Source organism: Lactuca sativa, chromosome 3 (genome assembly GCF_002870075.4).
Source record: "Lactuca sativa cultivar Salinas chromosome 3, Lsat_Salinas_v11, whole genome shotgun sequence".
NCBI classification, from domain to species: Eukaryota; Viridiplantae; Streptophyta; class Magnoliopsida; order Asterales; family Asteraceae; genus Lactuca; species Lactuca sativa.
In genome coordinates this window covers 109,629,961-109,651,861 of record NC_056625.2, presented here as the reverse complement: position 1 = coordinate 109,651,861, position 21,901 = coordinate 109,629,961, and the positions used below count along the sequence as shown (strand labels likewise).

Genomic DNA, 21,901 nt, shown 5'->3' with positions numbered 1-21,901 from the left:
ATGCTAAGTTCTAGACCCATCTTTAAGCCATACAAGGTGTTAAGGGCACTTTAACACCCATTGGAGGAGTTTATGGTCTAAGAAGGGGTGTTTACGGTCCAAGAATGTTCTTGGGCCGTAAACTCAAGTGTGACTCTTTTGTGTATGTTTTGGTGCATCTCTTGAAGGATTATAAGGTTCTATACTCTTATGGAAGCTTTTTGGAGGTGTTTAGGGGCAAACTAACACCTTAAATGATGTTTATGGCCCATGAATGAGGTTTTATGGTCCAAGCATGTTCTTGGACCATAAACTCAAGTTTACTCCCCAAAAGGTAAGATTTTGGTGTTCAAATCTCGTACATGCAAGTCCTTTAGCCTTATCTAAGCACTAGAAGTGATTTGGAAGGGTTTTGGGGCTCCAAAACCCCATTTATAGGTGTTCACGGTTTGGGGAGGTTCCTAGACCGTAAACAAAAGTATTTGGTCCTATTTCATGATTTAAACACGAATTTGAAGGCTAAAGATGCTATACTATGAGCTAGGATAGTTACCTTGAAGATTTGGAGCTTGAATTTGATGATTTTTGGACCTAGAACTTGGATTGAGGAGAGAGGGTAGAGAGAGTGTGTAAAAGGCTTCAAATGAGGCTCTCTTAACTTTATATATGGTTAAAGTTTGAGACACGGTGGAATTTTACCTGATACTGACGTTAAGCGAGGCTTTTGGTCGTACCCGATTTAATTGTTTTATAACTCGACGGAATAAAACTAAAATTTTTCAAAATAATAATTTGTGGCGTTTTCATGAGTTTCTAACGTGTTTGGATACCAATTAAGTCATAATAGAAGTCTAAAAAATAATGACTTAATTTAAAAGCTTAAACGGAAACAATTCGAAAAAGATGAATTTTATGGACGGAAACGGGTTACGGCGATGGACCAAACTTCGGGTTGTCACACCCATAAATGTTTATGTTATGATATGAATTGTGAATATGTGAACTGAATGCTAGATTAGGGCTAAGGATCTAGGAATGATGCCTTGTATGCCTACCGTATGAGCTTATGTAGTACTGATTAGTCAGTGATATGATGGCCTGATTAGGATATGCTTGGTTTTGGTTACTCAACGCTTGAATGTTGCTTGCTTTGTGCTTTAGGAGTCCTAGTTATCTTTAATTAACTAGTAAACGAATACGCTAAGTTACATATTACTCGGACTAAATAATTTCAGAAGGCTAGGTCTAGCCCTATTTCGCACCTCTTGTCTGAGTCCAACCATTGTAGGGTACGACCTCTCATTCGAAGAATTATCTAATCTTAGTAATATGTAATAGTGTTCGCCTTTTTAGGGAGAGATAGCAGGGATTTCTTATGCAGCTAATGGCGGAGAGTGAGTCGGAGATTACCCTAGGGTAAGCCTAGGATGAGATTAGTGTTGGGAGCAGTAGTAGTGAAAAGGAATTGGTGGATTCAAGGCAATTCTTGAGGAAAGTACGGCTAGATGTGAAAGTAGAGGATCTGTACTCGAGTCAAGGAGGGATGAGATAAAACCAAAGGACTTGTAGTGCATGTGTGACCCCTCAATAGTGATGAGTATTCTGATGGTTGTTATGATATGTTGCAGCATGGTGATGCTACGTACTAGACCAGTTGGCAGTTCTGGTGTCGGCGAGGGATCATGCTCGGGCTCTGGAGCTGGACAGCTTGATGATCAGATGAGATAGTTTATTTTAGATGAGATTAGGCGCAGTATCATTGACCAGAGTCCTGTGATCTTCGGTACGGTCAAGGAGGGTATCTTGGAGATTCCTGATGAGAGGTTGAGTGCGTTCCGAGAGTTAAGATCTTGGGGAGCTCCAGGCTATCATGGAGCTAAGGACCCCATTGCTAGGAGCCGTTCGTTGGTAGATGTCGCCAACGCTTTTCGTACTAGCCGGTGTCCCGAGGGGGACAAACTCCGACTCGCCTCCTGTCTCCTGAAGGACACGGTAAATGATTGGTGGGAGGAGATTGGGCATGCTATTGGAGATGATTCCGCTATTGATGCAATGACATGGAGTGACTTCTCGCCCACATTCAGGGCTGAGTTTGCACTAGTGATTGAGGTGCAGCAGCTAGCACGGGAGTTCCAGGATCTCCAGCAGACGACTGAGACGGTGACTGAGATCACCGCCAACTTCAGGGAGATGGCCCTTCTTGTTCCTAAGTATGTGGTGGACGAGGAGATGAAGAAGTCTCGGTACCACGAGATGCTGAGGAGCGACATCAGGAAGTTTGTGAGCCGGTCCAGCTGCAAGATGCTGGAGAATATGATCGCTCAAGCCAAGAAGAGGGAGATCGACTTAGATACGGAGAGGAAGAGGAAGCCAGATGAGGTTCAGACATTCGCGGGATCAGGCAAGAGGCCCAAGGTATCAGATTCTAGATTGAGGGGCCATCATGACCGTAGTCGCTATGGCAATTGCGGCAGGACACACGAGGGTGCACGTAGGAGTGGTAGCGGTGGTGATTTTGGCTGCTTCAAGTGCGGCAGTATCGGTCATTATAGCAGGGATTGTACTACTACCACCACACAAGGATCAGACATGATCTGCTTTCATTGCATCCAGTTGGACAGGTGATGGAGCCTGCCCCTGCGGTACTGAGGATCATCGACGGTCATCAGGGCCGGGTAGGGGCGCCTGTGGCAAGGAGCAGGGCTTTCCAATTGACTATAGAGGAGGCACGAGCAACTTCTAATGTTGCAGGTGTGTATCTTTTGCTTTCCTATCCGTTCTTATTTATGATTTTATTGCTAATGTCTTGCATCGGTATGAGTAAGTGTATCTTGGAGTTATATTTTCTGCTTATGTATGGGCTATATGCCATCTGCATACCATGAATCTTAGAGTAGTAATGTGAGGTCGTCTCTTTATATAGAGGGTTCCCAGGTTGCGGTAGCTGTAACAAGTGTGATTGGAACTCGGGAAGTGTTCCGTTAGTCTTCAATAGTTGTATTGTTTTGGTATTGGTTAGTTTTGGAACGCTAACAGTGATAATTGTTGGTTGCCAATGGATTGATCATTGGATGGTAAGAAGGATTGAGAATCCTTCCAATCTTGTGTATTGTAAGACTTTAGTTGAATCAAAGTGTGGGAGAACTGTTCAGGTATTTAGGATCCGAAGTAGGTGCGGAAATAGGATGAGCTTCGCATTCCCGCCGGAGAGGAGGGCGGCCCCAGTGGCTGTTTGGATTGAGGAGTGTGTGAGTTAGGAGTTTGGGAAACTTCCCAACGTTGTGTTTGCATCTTCTTGTTGTTGATAACTGGTGTTGGGGGAACCAGGTTGAGGTTCCAGTTAGGACATGAGTCCAGTTTAGGGAAGTTAGCCCATGTGTGTGCTCGACTTTGGATGTATTCGGATTGGTAATCCACGGTAAGACGATGGTCAGCGGTTGATTTAGCGTGGGAAGTGTTGTAAGACTGAGGGATAGCTGTAGCATTCACCAGCAGCCAGATATCATGAAAAGTATTGTAAGACTGTGGGATATCTGTAGCATTCACCAGCAGCCAGATAGCATGTAAGTGTTGTACGATTGCAGGGCAGCCGTAGCATTCTTCATGCGGTCAGATAGTGTGGGAGAGTGTTGTTAGACTGCGGAATGAGACGTAGCATTCACAGATTCATTCAGATAAGTTAGGCCAGGGTGGCTCAATTAGTAGGATCGTGGAAAGGCCACAACAGGATTGGAATCAGGAAGGGATAGGTCGATGGAGCTCGAGGTGGGGCTGGGCCTATATAGCCCTAGATAGGTGGGACATGTGGGCAAGGCCGCTCCATGATATGGTTTGGGTGGTACCCGTGGGCGAGGCCCGTATTCTTATAGCAATACAGGTGAGACCTGGCAGAGACCGTTGGGTCAAGGTATGGGATCGAAGATTCCAGCATTTATGAAACCAGGAGTGGCAATGTGGACAAGGCAGTTTTGATAGCCATAGTTTTCTTCGGAAGTCACGGGGAGCAACTAAGAGGGTGTTCATTGTCTCAACAACCGGGTGGGAATCCGATATTCCAGATGGTGACAGATAAATTGGGACATGGGAGGTCTCGGCTCATTCGAACAGTGGATACGGGGCAGCAGGATGTTCGGGAAAAAGTAGTGATGAGAGGATTCTTGTGTGTGGAGTAGCCTGATGATCGAAGGTGCTAAGTCACTTACAGTTGGATTAAAGAATCTCAGAGTAATTAATTTGACATGTTGCGCAGCTCTTCTCTGAGTCTAACCGTTGCAGGGATTAATCTTCTACTCGGAGGATTATCTAATCCTTTTGTCAAGTATAATTGTCCTGAAGATGGTTATGCGTGGGCAATCTGCTAGGTAGACAAACCAACATGGGATTCATACTCTAGGGAGGTAGAAGTGGTTTGCGGAAGCTCGAAGTTCGCTTTCTTTCGGATGGAAGTTCGGCTTGGTTTTCGGTTGTCTTGAGAAGATTGTTTTACACGTAGAATCATCGGTTGTGTTCCTCATATCATTTTTTGGGATATGTATGTTCCGGACTACAATTTAATGTTCGGCGGTGCCCAATGAATGTGTGTATGTTTAGTTATACTTGCTGTCTGTGTGATACTTGTATGTGCCTGGGTAGGAAAGTGAGTGTGGGTGGGGTCCCGTATCTCACCACTAGTTGAGTGTGGACGGGGTTCCATATCTCATCATTAACAGAGTATGGGTGGGCTCATGATAGACGAGGCCTTATGACTGGAACTTTTAGTACTGCGTATGTTGTCTCTATGTGCTAGCATAATTATGTCATTTTGATTGTATATGTATAGCGGGTGAAGCCCAGTGACAGGCGAAGCCTGGGATAGACAAATATATATACCGAGCGGGGCTTGATGCTAGGCTGAGCCTGATGCCGAGCGAGGCCCGATGAAGGGGCAGGGGCCCATTATATGTGATTATGTGTATATATGGAGAACTCACTAAGCTTCGTGCTTACGGTTTTCAGTTTTAGTTTCTTTCTTAACGTTTTTTAGATTTATAAATTTTGAATCTTTTCTAGGAGTAAATAATAAATGGTTCATATATATATATATATATATATATATATATATATATATATATATATATATATATATATATATATATATATATATATATATATATATATATATATATATATATATATGGAAAAGTTCAATAGAGAACCATAAATATGAGTTATTCAAGGAACCAAATCTTTTTTTTTAATTTCTAGAGCTTATTCTTTATTGAAAAAAAAATCTAAAAATATCTAAATTCATATATTAACATTATGAATGTGAAAAATATTTTTCGGATTCACCGTGTGAATCCGGATTCACCTCACGTTGTGAATTTTCGAAGATTCACTTTGTGAATTTGACGTAAAAAAAATCGAATTTTATATCATTGGAAAAAGGATAAAAAATTATGAATTTCTGTACTTTTAGTTTTTTTTTTTTTTTTTTTTTTTTTTTTTTTTGATAAAAAATAAGTTTTAAAAATTGAAAAAAGATTGGTTCATTATGGTTCTCTATTGAACCTCATCCTATATACCTCACCCTATCTCATCCTATATATATATATATATATATATATATATATATATATATATATATATATATATATATATATATATATATAGCATGAAGAAAATAGTTTGGTACAAAATATTTGGATACAAGCGAATACACTTTCGACAATGAAATAAATAAATAATAAGAACGCATTTATAAAAGTTAAAACATTAGTGGGAAGGTCAAATAGACAGGGATAACAGAATAAGGGGCAGTTAACTAACGTGTTGACGTGGTTGACCTAATTCTAAAACAATATTATTTTTGTGAAATTCAAATCCAAACGATGAAAAGATTCTTATTTTATATTTCACTTATTCTACTTAAAAATACATTAAAATTTAATAATTACTAGAAAATCAGAAAACTGTTTATAAGAAAATTTTCACAAACATTACATGCGCATCAAGTTATGTGTACGTATGTTACGCAAAAACAAAAATATATTTAAAATTTTTGTAAATGTTTGTTTTTTAAATATATAAATAACGTTGTAGTTAATTCGTATGTAATAAATCTTAAAGTACGTTGATATAACTATTGTTTGTTTTGAATTATATGATAACATTCATATTTTTTAAAATTCTATAATCTCAGATGTCTCAATGGCTTTTACCTGTAGATTACTTATGAATAAAATTAAATATAATATATAGATTAATGATTTTTATAGTTATAGTTACGATTAATCAATTTTAAAAAGTTTATTTGATTTAGATTTTAATTTATATCATTGAAATTTTTTAAAACATCAAATATTGTATTTTATTTTTAAAAGTAACAATATAATTTTTGTATAAAATGTTAATTTTAGCTGCTTTTGTTGTAAGTTATTTAAAATAAGGTATTTGGAAACTCTTAATTATTTTAATTTGGTTTTTAATTTAACTTTTTTAAAATTTATTTAATGAATATTGTCAGTTTTCTTTGATTGTAATTATTTAAAATAACAAACGTTACTATTGTTTTTTAAAGATAACAATATAATTTTTATATAATATTACTTTTAACTATTCTTAATATAAGTTATTTTTAAGTTATTTATTTGAAAATTGTTAATGATTATAAAAAATACTTTCATCTTCTTTTTTTTTAATTTAGAATTACAATTTAGGTTTAACATTATAATTTATAACTTTTTACTATTTATAAAGTAGTCCCTTGATTATTTTTCAATTTTAACTGAAATTTTGATTTAAGTTAACCGTTTAACATTATATTGAAATTAATAATTTAATTATTTTGCATAATATCATAAATTATACAGAAGTCGTGACTTTAAAATGAAAGTTGTTTACATACGATAACATATTTAAACTAATAAGTTAACTATAATATATTAAAACGTTGAAGTCTAAATCTTATAAATATAAGTAAAATATGATATTTCAATATTGTAGTTTTGTTAACTTATGATTAAAATTTAGTTTATACATTAATTTAACATTATTACTCAATTTATAATAATTGTTATAAAGAAAATTGAAAAGTCATGGGGTTCTAAATGCAAGTGGTGCAAATGAAAGTGCCTCTTTTATAAGTATACTAGGCAAATACACACGCGTTCCGCAGAATACAACAATATATTTGAAATCTTTACAAATATAAGTTTTTTAAATATATATCAGTGACATTGGTGTTGGATTTTATATCATAAATCATATAATAAACTGGTATAAATATTGTTTGTTTAATTATATGATAATATAATTACATCTTTTAAAATTCTATAATCCTAGTTGTCTCATTTGCCTCTATCGATGGGTTAATCATTAATAAAATCAAATATAATATATGGTTTAAAGATATTCAGAGTTATTGTAATTAATTAATTTTAAAAAGTTTATTTGTTTAAGATTTTAATTTCTATCATTGTAATTATTTAAAACATCAAACATTGTTTTTATTTTTAAAGGTAACAATATAAATTTTATATATAATGTTACTTTTTACTATTGTTGATGTAAATTATTTAAAATAACATATTTGGAAACTCTTAATTATTTTAATTTGGTTTCGGAAATTTAACCTTTTTAAAAATTACTTGTTTAATATTGTTAGTTTCTTTGATTGTAATTATTTAAAACAACAAACATTGTTTTCTTTAAAAATAATATTATAATTTTTTATATAATATTATTTATAACTATTTTTATTGTAAGTTATTTTTATGTTATTTATTTGAAAATTCTTAATGATTATAAAAAATAGTTTCATGGTTTGTTTGTTAATTTTGGATTACAGTTTAGGTTTAACACTATAATTTATATCCTTTAGCTATTTATAAAATTGACTCTCGTTTTTTTTCAAGTTTAATTGAAATTTTGATTTAAGTTAACCGCTTAACATTATATTCAAATTAATAATTTAACTAATTTGTATAAAGTCATAAATTATACGAAAGTTATGACTTTAAAATGACAATTTTTCACATACGATAACATATTTAAACTAATAAATTAACTATAGTATGTTAAAAAGTTAAACTTATAATTTTATAAATAGAAGTAAATATGATATTTTAATATTGTAGTTAGTTCATTTATGATTACAATTCAGTTTTTGCATTAATTTAACATTATTAACCAATTTATAACAATTATTAAAATGAAATTGAAAAGTCATAGAGGTTCAAATGCACGTGGTGCAAGTAAAAATGTTTCTTTTATAAGTATATTAGGCGAATGTCCGTGCGTTGCACAGAAACACCTATATAGTTGAAGTCTTTACAAATATATGTTTTTTTAAAATATAACAATAATGTTGTTGTTAAATTTGATATAATAATTTGTATACTAAGTTGATCTAATATATTGATTATTTTGAATTATACGATAATATATACATCTATTATAACTGCATTATCTCAATCGTTTCGGTGACTTCTACCCGCGGGTTACACATGAATAAAATTAAATATAATATACTGTTTAATTTAAAATATCAAACATTATTTTATGATTTTAAAGGTAACAATATAATCATTTATATATAGTTATTTTTAACTATTGTTATTGTAAGTTATTTTAAAATTGAAATTTAGTTTATTTATGATTATACTTTAGGTTTGATATTTATTTAACCTTATTAACCAACTTATAATCATTATTAGAAAGACACAACAATTTATCACTTTTAACTATTTATAAGATATTTTTTGGGTTGTTTAAGGTAAACTAAAATTTATATTTAAGTTGACCCTGTAATTTTATATTTAAATTAATAATTTAACTATTTTATATAAATTGTTCCAAAATTGTATCTTTAAAATGATAATCGTTTACATCCAACAATATATTAAAACTAATAAATTAAGTATAATATGTTAAAAGTTAAAAACATAACTTTATAAGTAGAAGTAAATATATTATTTTAATATTGACATTTAGTTTATATATGATTACACTTTAGGTTTGATATTTATTTAACCTTATTAACCAACTTATAATTATTATTGGAAAGAAATTGACAAGTCATGGGAGTTTAAAACGAATGTGGTGAAAGGAAAAATGGATAGGAGTTTCAAATACATGAGGTTCAAGGAAAAATGCTAGCTTTATAAGATACTAGACGAATTTCCGCGCGTTGCGCAGCGAAGAGTAAAAATATATTGTTAAAATATTGAAAAATATATGTTTAAAATGGTTATTTTATTGACATTAACTTTGAGATAATATTTTTACAATATATATATATATATATATATATATATATATATATATATATATATATATATATATATATATATATATATATATATATAATCTCAATTATTTTGAACAATAATATTCATTGACATCAACCTACATTTCTCATTAATAGAATTAAATATAATTATCTATTTAGTATTATTTTTAACAATTATTATTATTGATTAATTATATTTTTACTTATGCGATCATTTTCTAATTTCAATAATGATGTTCATTTAAAATACAATTTATTTATAGCTAAATGTAATTTATAATTTGATGTTATTATCATTGAAAATTGTTATTCATTAATTTTAAACAAGTTATTATTAATAATAAGTTAAAGAAGACTTTAAAGAAACACTTAATATTATTATTAAAATGTGAAACATACACTAAATAATAAAGTGATAAGATAGACAATTTGCATTTTAAAAAAGACTTGCATGGATAATATGACATATCCATGTAATTTGATTTTATTATTTATAATTATTGCTTATTAATTTTAAAACCACTTGTTATTATTAATACGTGAAAGAAACTTTTAAAAAGAACTTATTATTATAATTAAAATCTTAAACATATACTAAAATATAAAGTGATAAGATAGACAATTTGCATTTTAAAAAAGGCTTCCATGGATAATATGACATATCTATGATTTTTAATTAATTATTGTTTTGAAGCAACATGAACATACAAACATGTATACAAGAGTTAATTAAATATTATATATATCAACTTCCATAACATATGATCGATAACATGAATCTTATCTAATATACATTAAAATTTCAACCACAACATACATTGTTATTCTTAAAAGAATACTTAAATCAAGAAAACACAAAAAAAAAAAAAAAAAAAAATTAGTATATAACAAACTTACAAATTAAAAACTTCAACATAATAACATGGCTTGAAAATTGTTCAAATCCCTCAAACCAACACAAAAAACTTTAAACTTGTTTTCTTTGTGAAATTTGTATGTGATTTGTATTTGTGTGTCTACTGAAAAAGATTGACCTTTTTATAGTAGAGTATCCATTAATTGTTTATTAAATATATTATATAAGTTATAAAACCTTTGAATTGTTAATCATTATTGAGAGACTTTTGAGTGGTATTCATTAAAATATGAGGTTTCAAATGTATGAGATTGCAAATTTTTATGGGGGTTTCAAATGCATGAGGTTCAAGGAAAAATGATAGCTTTATAAGTATGTATGATATATATATATATATATATATATATATATATATATATATATATATATATATATATATATATATATATATATATATATATATATATATATATAGATTAGGCGAATGCCCGCGCGTTGCGTAGAAACATCTATATAGTTGAAATCTTTACAAATATATGTTTTCTTAAATATAATAATAACGTTGTTGTTAAATTTGATATAATAATTCGTATACTAAGTTGATAGAATATATTGATTATTTTGAATTATATGATAATATATACATCTACTAAAAGTGGATAATCTCAATCATTTAAATGACCTCTACCTGCGGGTTACTCATGAATGAAAATAAAAAATAATATATGGTTTAATGTTATTTATAGTTGATGTTATTGTTAATTAATTTTTTAAAATTTATTAGCTTAACGTTTTAATTTCTATCATTATAATTATTTAAAAATCAAACATTGTTTTTTGTTTTTAAAAGTAACAATATAATTATATATTGTATAATTATATATTGTAACACCCATAATCAAAAAGACCAAGAAATGAAAGGAAAACCCTAAGTCAAAGGGTGAACTCGTCGATTCCAGGGAGGAACTCGGCGAGTCGGAGCGGGATTCGGGGGATCGATTAAGTAGCCACCTCGGCGAGTCAGCAAAGAGGACTCGGCGAGTCCGTTCTGAAGAGGGAAACCCTAAATCCGGGACTTTATGTGCTATTTAAGCATCTCATTCTCTCCCTTAGGGTTCCTTACAGCTTCTCTCATCCAGAATACCGAACCCTAGCCACTATAGCCGTTTTTTAGCAAAGATCTAGCCTTGGTGTTGTGATTTGAAGCTTGGAAGAGAAGTAAGTTCATAGTGGTGCAAGAGGAAGCCTTGGATCCAGAGTTGGTGTGACTTTTCAAAGCATTTGGAGGTAAGAAGTCGTTACCTTCACTCTTTTGCATATAGTTTTCCCTTTGTTATGAGATTTTGGGCTTTTATGCCATGTCCTTGAACCATTTCGAGTTAGAGCTCAAATCTAAAGTTTCTACTTCAGATCTAAGTGTCTTCTGACCTAGAGAGTCATAAAGTATCAGTCTTGGGGGTGTAGGTGAAGCATGGTTGTCTTAAACCCGAGTTTGGAGTGTTTTGGGCGTAGATCTCCTTAGCTACACGTAAAGTTTGCACCTTTACGTGAGGGATAGGCTTTGGAGGAGTGGATCTACAGTTTGGAGTCTCTACATGACTCAAAAAGCCTTTAAATGTACAAAGGACTGAATAGACTCGACGAGTCCTTCGAGTGGACTCGGCGAGCAGTATGAAGATTAGGAGGAACTCGATGAGTTGGATGAACAACTCGGCGAGTCTGTTGAAGATTGTCTTGGACTCAACGAGTCTGTTTTTGGACTCGGCAAGTCAAGTCGCAAAACCCCAAACCCTTCAAGTTAAGACCCAAATCAGTGAGTTGAGTGGGGACTCAGTGAGTTGGACAGGTCAGGACTCGGAAATCGGTAGGCTCGACGAGTCAGGGGCTGACTCGGCAAGTCGAGTCGCGAATGGAAGGATTCTAAGATAATGAACTCAGCGAGTCAGTAGGCAGACTCGGCGAGTAGGGTTGACCTGGAAGGTTGACTTTGACCAGAGTTGACTTAGTTGACTTTTGGAGAACAGTTAAGCTAAGTGATATATGTTTTGATATTGGTAGCTCGGGGAGCTAGTGGAGCAATGGTTCAGGGAATTGTCGGTCAGCATCCAGAGGGGTTACTAGCAAGTTCAGCAGTACAAGGTGAGTTTCCCTTTGTGTGAATGGGTCTACGGCCACAATGCCGGCCCAGGTAGATATGAGTAGGAAGACCCAAGGGTTAGCCCTAGGCACGGTATGCCAATATGATAATTAGGACCAAGGTCCATCGATAGCGGGCGGGTGCCTAAGGAATGGTTGCATGATAGAGTATACTTGTTGTCTGTGTGGTACTTGTATGTGCCTGGTAGGGAGGTAAGTGTGGGCGAGGTCCCGTATCTCACCAATAGCAGAGTGTGGACGGTGTTCCACATCCCATTAGCAGGAGAACAAGGGTGAGGCCCAAGATAAGGAAAGAGTGAGTGTGGGCTGGGCCCGTATCTCACTATCAGTAGGAGCGTGGACGGGTTTCCATGACTCATCAGTAGTAGGACGAGGGCGAGACCCAAGATAGTCGAGGCCTTAGGACAGGATCCATTAGTATATGTTTAGCTTATGTGTTGTGATATGCTTATGTGTTAGTATATGTTAGCGGGCGAGGCACAGTGGTAGGCGAGGCCTAAGCGAAACAGATCTGTATCCGAGCGGGGCTCGAAGCAGGCGGGGCCTGGAGCGGCGAGGCCGTTGTAGCGAGCGATGCCCATAGTAGCGGGTGTGGCTTAGTATATGTTGTATGTGTTTGTGCAGGGTATGTGGTAGGTTGGGGAACTCACTAAGCTTTGTGCTTACAGTTTTCAGTTTTGGTTTCAAGTACTTCTGGTAGCGGAGGGAAGAGCTCGGGGTGATCGCATGGCACACACCATAGATTAGTTAGCCTGGGATGTTTTACTCTGATAATGAACATATGTTTTGGAATTTATTACTCTAATTTTGTTATGGATTGACAAATATGTTTTAAGTATTGTTTTATAAAAGAAATTTTAGTCTTGAAAATTGGGACGTTACATATATATAGTGTTGTTTTTAGCTATTGTTATTATAAACTATTTATTTGAAAAGTTTTAATGATTATAAAAATATCTTTAGGAAATATTTTAGTTCAATTGATATTACAATTTAGTTTTTGCATTTAACACTACAATTTATCACTTTTAACTATTCACAAAATATTCTTTGGGTTTTTTAAATGAAACTGAAATTTATATTTAATTTGACCATGTAATGTTATATTTAAAATAACAATTTAAGTATTTTATACAAACTGTTCCAAAGTTGTAGCTTTAAACTGATAATGGTTTGCATACAACATATTAAATCTATTAACTTAAATATAATATGTTAAAAGTTAAAGAGATCACTCTATAAGTAGAATTAAAGATAATATTTTAATATTGAAATTTAGTTTATTTATGATTACACTTTATGTTTGATATTTATTTAACCTTATTAACCAATTTATAATCATTAATAGAAACACATTACAATTTATCACCTTTAACTATTTATAAAATATTATTTTGGTTGTTTAGGTTGAATTAAAATTTATAACTAACAATTTAAGTAATTTATTAAAAATGTTCAAAAATTGTAGCTTTAAAATTATAATGGTTTACATGCAATAGCATTATAAAGTAATAAATAAACCATAATATGCTAAAAGTTAAAGACATAACTTTATAAGTAAAAGTAAAAGATATTATTTTAATATTGAAATTTAGTTTATATATGATTATACTTTAGATTTTATATTTGTTTAACCTTATTAACAACTTATAATCATTATTAGAGAGAAATTGAAAATTATTAGAGTTTCAAATGAATGTGGTGAAAGGAAAAATGTTTCATTTATAAGTATACTAGGTGAATGCCTGCGCGTTGCACATAAATACCTATGCAGTTGAAATCTTTAGAAATATATGTTTTCTTAAATATAACAGTAACGTTGTTGTATACTAAGTTGATATAATATATTGATTATTTTTAATTATATGATAATATATACATCTATTAAAACAACATAATCTCAATCGTTTGAATGACCTCTACCTGCGGATTACACATAAATGAAAAAAAAATTATATATGATTTAATGTTTTTATAGTTGGCGTTATTTTTAATTAATTTTTTTTAAATTTATTTGATTAACGTTTTAATTTCTGTCATTGTAATTATTTAAAACATCAAACATTTTTTTTTGTTTTTAAAGGTAACAATATAATTGTTTATATAAAGTTAATTTTAAGTATTGTTATTGTAAGTTATTTTAAGCTACTTATTTGAAAATTTTTAATGATTACAAAATATCTTTAGGAAATATTTTAGTTAAATTGATATTACAATTTAGTTTTTGCATTTAGCTCTCCAATTTATCACTTTTAACTATTCACAAAATATTTTTTGGGTTTTTTAAGTGAAACTGAAATTTATATTTAAGTTAACCGTGTAATGTTATTTTAAATTTACAATTTAAGTATTTTATCCAAATTGTTCAAAAGTTTTAGCTTTAAACTGATAAAGGTTTACATACAACAACATATTAATTCTAATAAATTAAGTATAATATGTTAAAATTTAAAAATATAACTTTATAAGTAGAAGTAAAGATATTATTTAAATATTGAAATTTAGTTTATTTATAATTACACTTTAGGTTTGATATTTATTTAACCTTATTTACCAACTTACAATCATTATTAGAAAGACAATATAACTCATCACTTTTGACTATTTACAAAATATTCTTTAGGTTGTTTAAGTTGAACTAAATTTTATAATGTTATATTTAAATTAACAATTTAACTATTTTATCAAAATTGTTCAAAAGTTTCAGCTTTAAAATGATAATTATTTACACACAACAACATTTTACACTTAATAAATTAAGTATAATATGTTAAAATTTAAAGACATACTGTATAAATAAAAGTAAAGATATTATTTTAATATTGAAATTTAGTTTATTTAATATTACACTTTAGGTTTGATATTTATTTAACCTTATTAACCAACCTATAATCATTATTATAAATAAAATGAAAAGTCATGGAAATTTCAAATTAATGTGGTGAAAGGAAAACATGATTTCTTTATAAGTATAATAGGCGAATACCCGCGCGTTGCGCAAAATACAATAATATATTTGAAATCTTTACAAATATATATATTTTTAAATATATCAATGACATTATTGTTATCTCTTATATAATAAATTTTATAATAAGTTGGTATAAACATTGTTTATTTTGAATTATATGATAAGGTAGACATCTTTTAAAATTATATAATCTCAATGTTCTCAATAGTCTCTACCGGTAGACACCTTTTAGCCCAAAGGGCCTATGAAATATGAAGGGTCATGTTGGGTTAGGGTTTGCATGGATGTAAACCTAGACTATATAAGAAATTTGTAACACCTAAAATCGGTTACCCATGCACACAAAGAGTTGCTAGCCAATTTTGAGCTCCCAAGCCTCTCTCTCAAGTCCATTCTCTTGTTCTTAGTTTGTTATAAGACATTTGAGGCATCACACTGGAGGTGCTAGGCTCCTAAATCAAAGACAAGCAAACTACTACACAAGGTATTCTTCTAACTATTTTTTATGATTTAAATTTTACCTTGCATGCAAGTTTAGGTTTTATGCTTTGGAAAAACAATGTTGCATGTATAATTAAAGAAAACTTAGATCCAAAGCATTAGGGTCATATATGCACCATAGGAATGTTAGAGTACATAAAACCCATTACCTGAATCTTGTTGTTATCGAAGAACATGAAAAAAAACCCATAATCTTGTCCACCACCACAAGATCAAGGAATACTTGAATCATGAGATCTTTGAGGAAAGGAACCTATACCTGAAGCTTTAACATTGGCTTCTCTCTAAGGGTTGTTTTGAGATCAAAGATAATATTTTTTAGTTTGAAACTTTAACTTCTGAGGGGTTTATTATTGGTCATCGTAGTATGATAACGAGGGTGATATGGCTGCCTGAAGTGATGGTCACTAGAAGTTCCTGACATAGGAAGTGAGAGATATAAAGAGAAAGAACCATTCCACCACTGATGAGGGTTTCCCTATTCTTGATCTGTTGTTTGCAATCAAAGTGGGAGGATGGAAAAAGGTTTCACCATTGCAGGGAAGGGAGAAAGGAGTAATTGAGGTGGTTATGTCAAAAAATTTGGGTGGTCCATCACTGCCGCCTCTCGATTTTTCGACGACGCCAGTAGTGGTGCAAGCGGTGTTCTAAAGGGGTGGTTTATGGTTGGTGTGTATAGGAGGGTGTCGATTTATTTAATTCTTTTATTTATCACACGTGGTTTTATGGCTTACCTCCTAGGGATTATTCTTATACATGGACGGACAAGCTAGCTGGAAAAATGAGTCATTTAGACGGGTTTCTTCTTTCAGAGGATCTTTTGGAGATGTTTCCGTATATGGTTAGACTTATCTTAGATCATCATTTATCTGATCATCGTTTGATTCTTCTTTGTGAAGTGATTTCTAATTATGGCCCTTCTTCATTTAGATTATTCCATTCTTGGTTTCATGTTGATGGTTTTCAGAAGGTTGTTGAAAACTCTCGGAAGAATGACAGGATTATAGAGTCAAATATTATGGTTTCTTTAAAAAAAAAGTTACGATTCTTTAAAAAAACTTAAAATTTTGGAAAAAAAGTTGTTAGAGAAAAATGCAATACTACTAGAATTTGCTTTGCTTAATAAGTTGGTTGAGTTGGATTCTAGGCTGGATCGTGGAGAAGGTGATCTTCTAGATGGGTTGCTCGGATGTCGTTAAACGATATAGGTGATATTTATCATATTTATGCTTTCGATGTCGCACAAGGAGCTAAATTGAAGTGGGCTATCGAGGGGGATGAAAACTCTAAAAACTTTCATGGCATTATGAATAAAAAAAGGAGTTTGGCAATTTGTGGCGTTTTACAAGATAGGGAGTGGGTAGATTCACCTGCTAGAGTAAAATTAGAATTTTTGCAGCATTTCCAAGATAAATTCTCGTCCCATTTCACCTCTCGGCCTATCGTCACGTAGAATTTCCTGAAAGTTTTAACTTCAGACGAAGCTGTGAACCTAGAGTATGAAGTTTCTTGTGTGGAAATCAAGCGTACTTTTTGGGATTATGGTATGGATAAGTATGCAAGCCCTGATGGATTCACATTTGAATTCGTTAGGAAATTTTGGTATCTTATTGTGATGGATGTTATAGTAGTAGTTAAGGAATTCTTTAGCTCGGGTCTTTTTCCAAAAATGTGTAATTCATCTTTTATCCCTTTGATTCCTAAAGTCTGATCCTAAATGTGTCAAAGATTCTCGGCTGATTAGTCTAATATGTTGTCAATAAAAAATTGTTTGCAATATATTGGATAATTTTTTGGTGTCGGTTGTTGACAGATTGGTGAGTATGGAGTAATATGCATTTATTTGTGATAGACAAATTTTAGATGGTCTATTGATTATGAATGAAGCGGTTTCTTGGTGTAAGATAAAGAAGAAAATAGTTATGGTTTTTAAAGGTAACTTTGAAAAAGCTTATGATTATATCAGATAGGATTTTTTGGATGATGTGTTATGCCGGATGGGTTTTGGTAGCTTGTGGAGAAGATGGATCCAAGGGTACATCACTTCTTTTTGGGGTTCCGTTCTAGTTAATGGTTCAGCTACAGATGAGTTCCAATTTTATAGAGGGCTTCACTAAGGGGATCCCCTATCCCCTTTTTTGTGTCTTTTTTTAATGGAAAGTTTACATGTCGCCTTCCAATGTGTTATAGATAGAAATCTTTTCTCTGATATCTCTATTGGTGAAGACTCAACTTTTCATATCTCTCATCTTTTTTTATGCTGATGGCATTGTATTTATTGGGGATTGGAATGAGTTGAATATTGCTACTTTTATGTGGGTTTTACATTGTTTTCAGTTGGTTTATGGTCTCAAGATAAATGTGCATAAAAGTAAGAATTTTGGTATTGGCGTTCCAGTAAGGGAGATTGAGGAAGTGCCGGATTTGATAAGATGTGTGATAATGAAGCTTCCTTTTCCATACCTCGGCTTGGTTATGGGTGGTAATATGTCCAAATTGTATACTTGGTGGGATTTAGCGGACAAATTGTGTCTAAACTTTCCAATTGGAAGGTGAAAACTTTATTATTTATAGGCAAATTGACTTTATTAAAGTCAGTGTAAGGTTCTTTGCTAACTTAATTTATGTTTTTGTTTAAAGCACCATTATGTATCTTAAAAAACTTAGAAGCCTTGCGTAATAACTTCTTTGTTGGGGGTGATCTAGATGAAAGGAAATTGACTTGGATTAGCTGGAATAAAGTGATGGCTAGTAAAAAGGATGGTGGTTTGGGAGTTAGTAGTTTCCTTGCTTTGAATAGAGCTCTTCTTTTCAATTGGGTGTGGCAGTTTCATTCTAGCCCTAATTTTTTTAGGGTTAGAGTCATTAAAGCTATTTACGGTTCGAAGGGTCTTATTAGGTGTTGTATTCCTAAGAATCGACACTCAGCTTGGTTGGATACTATGAAATTGGTCGAGACTATGAACTCTAAGGGTGTTAGTCTTTTGCCTTCGTGTAAAAAGAATCTGGGTGATGGCAGTTTGACTATGTTTTGTGTTGCCATTTGGTTAGGAGACACTCCTTTTAAATCCTAGTTCCCTAGAGTTTACGCTCTTAAGTTGGCGAAGCAAGCTATAGTCAAACACAAGGGTAGAGCAGGTTTCGTTCGTGGCGTTGCTTAAAACAATTCCTAGGGGGATCCGAGAATTGAGACAGATGGTTTTGGGCACTTTCGAGTACATGTGATTTCTTTATGGCTTTAGTAAGGTATTTTATTGATGAACATCTTCTCCCTTCTTCTTCTTCTATTCCTAGTTGTTGGATTAGTTTGGTGCCTATAAAGGTCAATGTTCCTGCGTGGCGTTTGAGTCTTGTTATAGTTCCTACAAGAGTGAATCTTGATAAGTGTGGTTTGGATATTCCAACTCTTTTGTGCCCGCTTTGTGATGTGGATTTGGAGTTGACGACTCACTTGTTTTTCTCATGTCCTATGGTTAAGAATTTGACGTGTTAAGTTCTTAGATGGAGGGAAATGGTAGCTCCGGTTTTTGTGTCTTACGCTGACTAGTTGGTTTGGTTTACTTCCTTATGGTTGCAAAGAGAGGGTCAAAATTTTTTAGAAGCGGTTTTCTATTGCTTGTGGTGGTAGGTTTAGAACTTCATAAATACTCATATATTTGCTACTTCACAACCGAGGGCGATAATTCTTTTTGACAATATTGTTTCTCAATCGTTTTTTTGGTGTAATGCCAATGCTAGAAAATTAAGTTATCAAATAGGTCGGGTGGCTTAAAACCCAAAAACTAGCTATTATGCGATTTTTTGTTTTGTTGCGTAGCTTCTTGCCCGTCCTTCTAAAAAATGGATAAAGTGATAAACATGTGGCTCTAGCGGAGAAATTGGGGTATGTCTAAGCACCCAACAAATTGATCGAAGTTTTTGAAACAATGATTACTTGTGTACAAAAAAAAACGATGTTGGAACAGGGGATACAAGCACTAGAAATATAAACGACGTTATTTATTTATTTGTGTATTATGCGAGTGATTATGGTAGCCAACTTGTAAAATAAAAAAAAAAAATCTCTTGAAATATAAAACATTATAAGGTCATGAACTACTGTTTTTTTCTTTCTACCATACCAACGGTTGCAATGATATTAAAAAAAACAAACAAAAAAAAACAAAAAAAAAAAGGACAATAGTTTGTTACTTTCTGGTGGCGTTTTTTAGTTTAGTGGGCTTTTAGAACATTTTCAAAACCCTATTATGACATTAACCATAAGATAATCCAGTTGCTAAAATAAATATATAAAACTCTATAATATTACTAAGACTAAACTGCACAAATGGTCCCTGTGGTTAGCTGAAAATTGACACTTTTGTCCAAAAAAGTTTGGACTAGCACCAGAGGTCCAAACTTTTCATTTTGTTGCGATTTTGGTCCAGTTTAGTTTTAACTTTTTTATAATGACGGATTTGCCCCTGAATTTATCCTTTGTATTTTCTTTTTTGAATATGTTATTATAGAAATTAAAAAATACCTCTCTTTCGTATTTTCTTTTTTGAATATGTTATTATAGAAATTAAAAAATACCTCTCTCTCTCTCTCTCCCTCTCTCTCTCTCTCTCTCTCTCTCTCTCTGCATTCGTTCCCTTCTGCCCTACCCATCCCGTTCCCTCACCTGTTCCATGGTCGACGACCACGTTATACCCACCAACGATCTCCCTCGTCGCTATCAATCGACCCAGGAGCACCGGGATTAGCCGCCTGCAAGCCTTCTTCCCTTCCCCTCGCGAATCGCCATCCACCGTCGAACCACACCTCTCGTCGCTTCATCCTCTTCACGATCGGTCATCAATCGAAGGCTAATGTTTGATTTCATCCCTGTTTCCTTCGTGTCTACTGTGGTTCATCCGCGTTCATATTCTCCTTCACCTTCTAGCTCCTCCTTTCAAATGTCACTTCTACATTCTCTTTCCTCTGTATTTTGTGTTAGGTTAAAACCCAGATCATATATAACACGACCCAAAGTTATGAAGTCGAAATCGTTTCAAGCCCTAATCGGAGGAGAGAGTATTAATTGGTGAGATTGTGCATCTTCTGCAAACATGGGGGTTTTCTTGAAAACATCATGAATATAAAACTGGATCTTGAAAGGATGTACATGATGCATACGTTTAGGTTAGATTTTCTACATATTTCTTTCTCTTTCATTTTCTGCAAATTTTTGGGTTTGTAAACTCATAACCAAATTTTCGATTGTGTGGTATTTGTGTGTGTTTATCATGACGTTTTAGAAATCTTCAGTCAGATTGATAGGTTTCATATGCAATTACAGGTTCCCATTCTCGATGGATCAGCGAGGGAATGGGTGGAAGCTATCGAGCAAGTTGGGATTGTACTTGCTATGGATTCCAATGGCAGAAATTGTGAGAAACTAGCACCATATCTTACTCAACCTGTTCATGTGTAAACCTAAATCCCTTTATTTCCCTTTTATAAATCAATGTCTCCGATGCTGCCTTCCGACGAACAGGTTTTATGACATATCAAGCTCAACCAGCTTCGACGGAGGTGAGGAAGACGAAGACGAATAATGAGAGGGAGATGTGGTGGCGACGGTGATGCCATCTTTTCCGGTGGTAGTTAGTAATGGAGAGAGAGAGTGTGTGTGTGTGTGTGTGAGAGAGAGAGAGAGAGAGAGAGAGAGAAAGAGAAGAGATTTAATTTTATTTTTTTAATTTGAAAATCAGAAAAACAATTAAGAAAAAAAAAAGAAAATCATATTAACAGGGGCAAATCCGTCATTTTGAAAAAAATCAGAATTGATTGGACCAAACAAGCAACAAAATGAAAAGTTTGGACCTCTGGTGCTAGTTCAAACTTTTTTGGACCAAAGTGGCAATTTTGAGCAAACCACAGGGACCATTTGTGCAGTTTTGTCTATTACTAATAACTTATTATATTTATAAATATAATTGATTACAATCAACAAAATTTATAAACAAACAAGCAAAAAAATAGCCAAAATTTATAATGTACTTCAAATTACAGAGTAAAACTTTCTTGTGAGTCAATTCTATTGTACTTTTGGCAGTACAAGTGAACCCAATATTTGAAGATCGTCTTTTAATATCAACAAATGGGATCTTGTCAATGCAGTAGGTAATTTACTCCATATTCA

General features: G+C 32.8%; 1 protein-coding gene and 1 long non-coding RNA gene across 2 annotated transcripts; both read left to right on the top strand.

Moving 5' to 3' along the window:
- The first annotated feature begins 2,169 nt into the window (after positions 1-2,169).
- LOC128132809 (uncharacterized) lies at positions 2,170-2,604 on the top strand. Its single transcript, XM_052769789.1, has one exon. The coding sequence runs from the start codon at positions 2,170-2,172 to the stop codon at positions 2,602-2,604; it is 435 nt and encodes a 144-aa protein (XP_052625749.1).
- Positions 2,605-20,232: 17,628 nt separating this feature from the next.
- LOC128133044 (uncharacterized) lies at positions 20,233-21,563 on the top strand. The gene is made up of 3 exons (XR_008231234.1): positions 20,233-20,898; positions 21,056-21,146; positions 21,254-21,563. It is a non-coding gene; the product is annotated as an uncharacterized LOC128133044 (long non-coding RNA).
- The last annotated feature ends 338 nt before the right edge of the window (positions 21,564-21,901 follow it).

Bases quoted from the DNA above. Each gene is read 5' to 3' on its own strand.
- LOC128132809 (XM_052769789.1), top strand. From the start codon at position 2,170: ATGGCCCTTCTTGTTCCTAAGTATGTGGTGGACGAGGAGATGAAGAAG.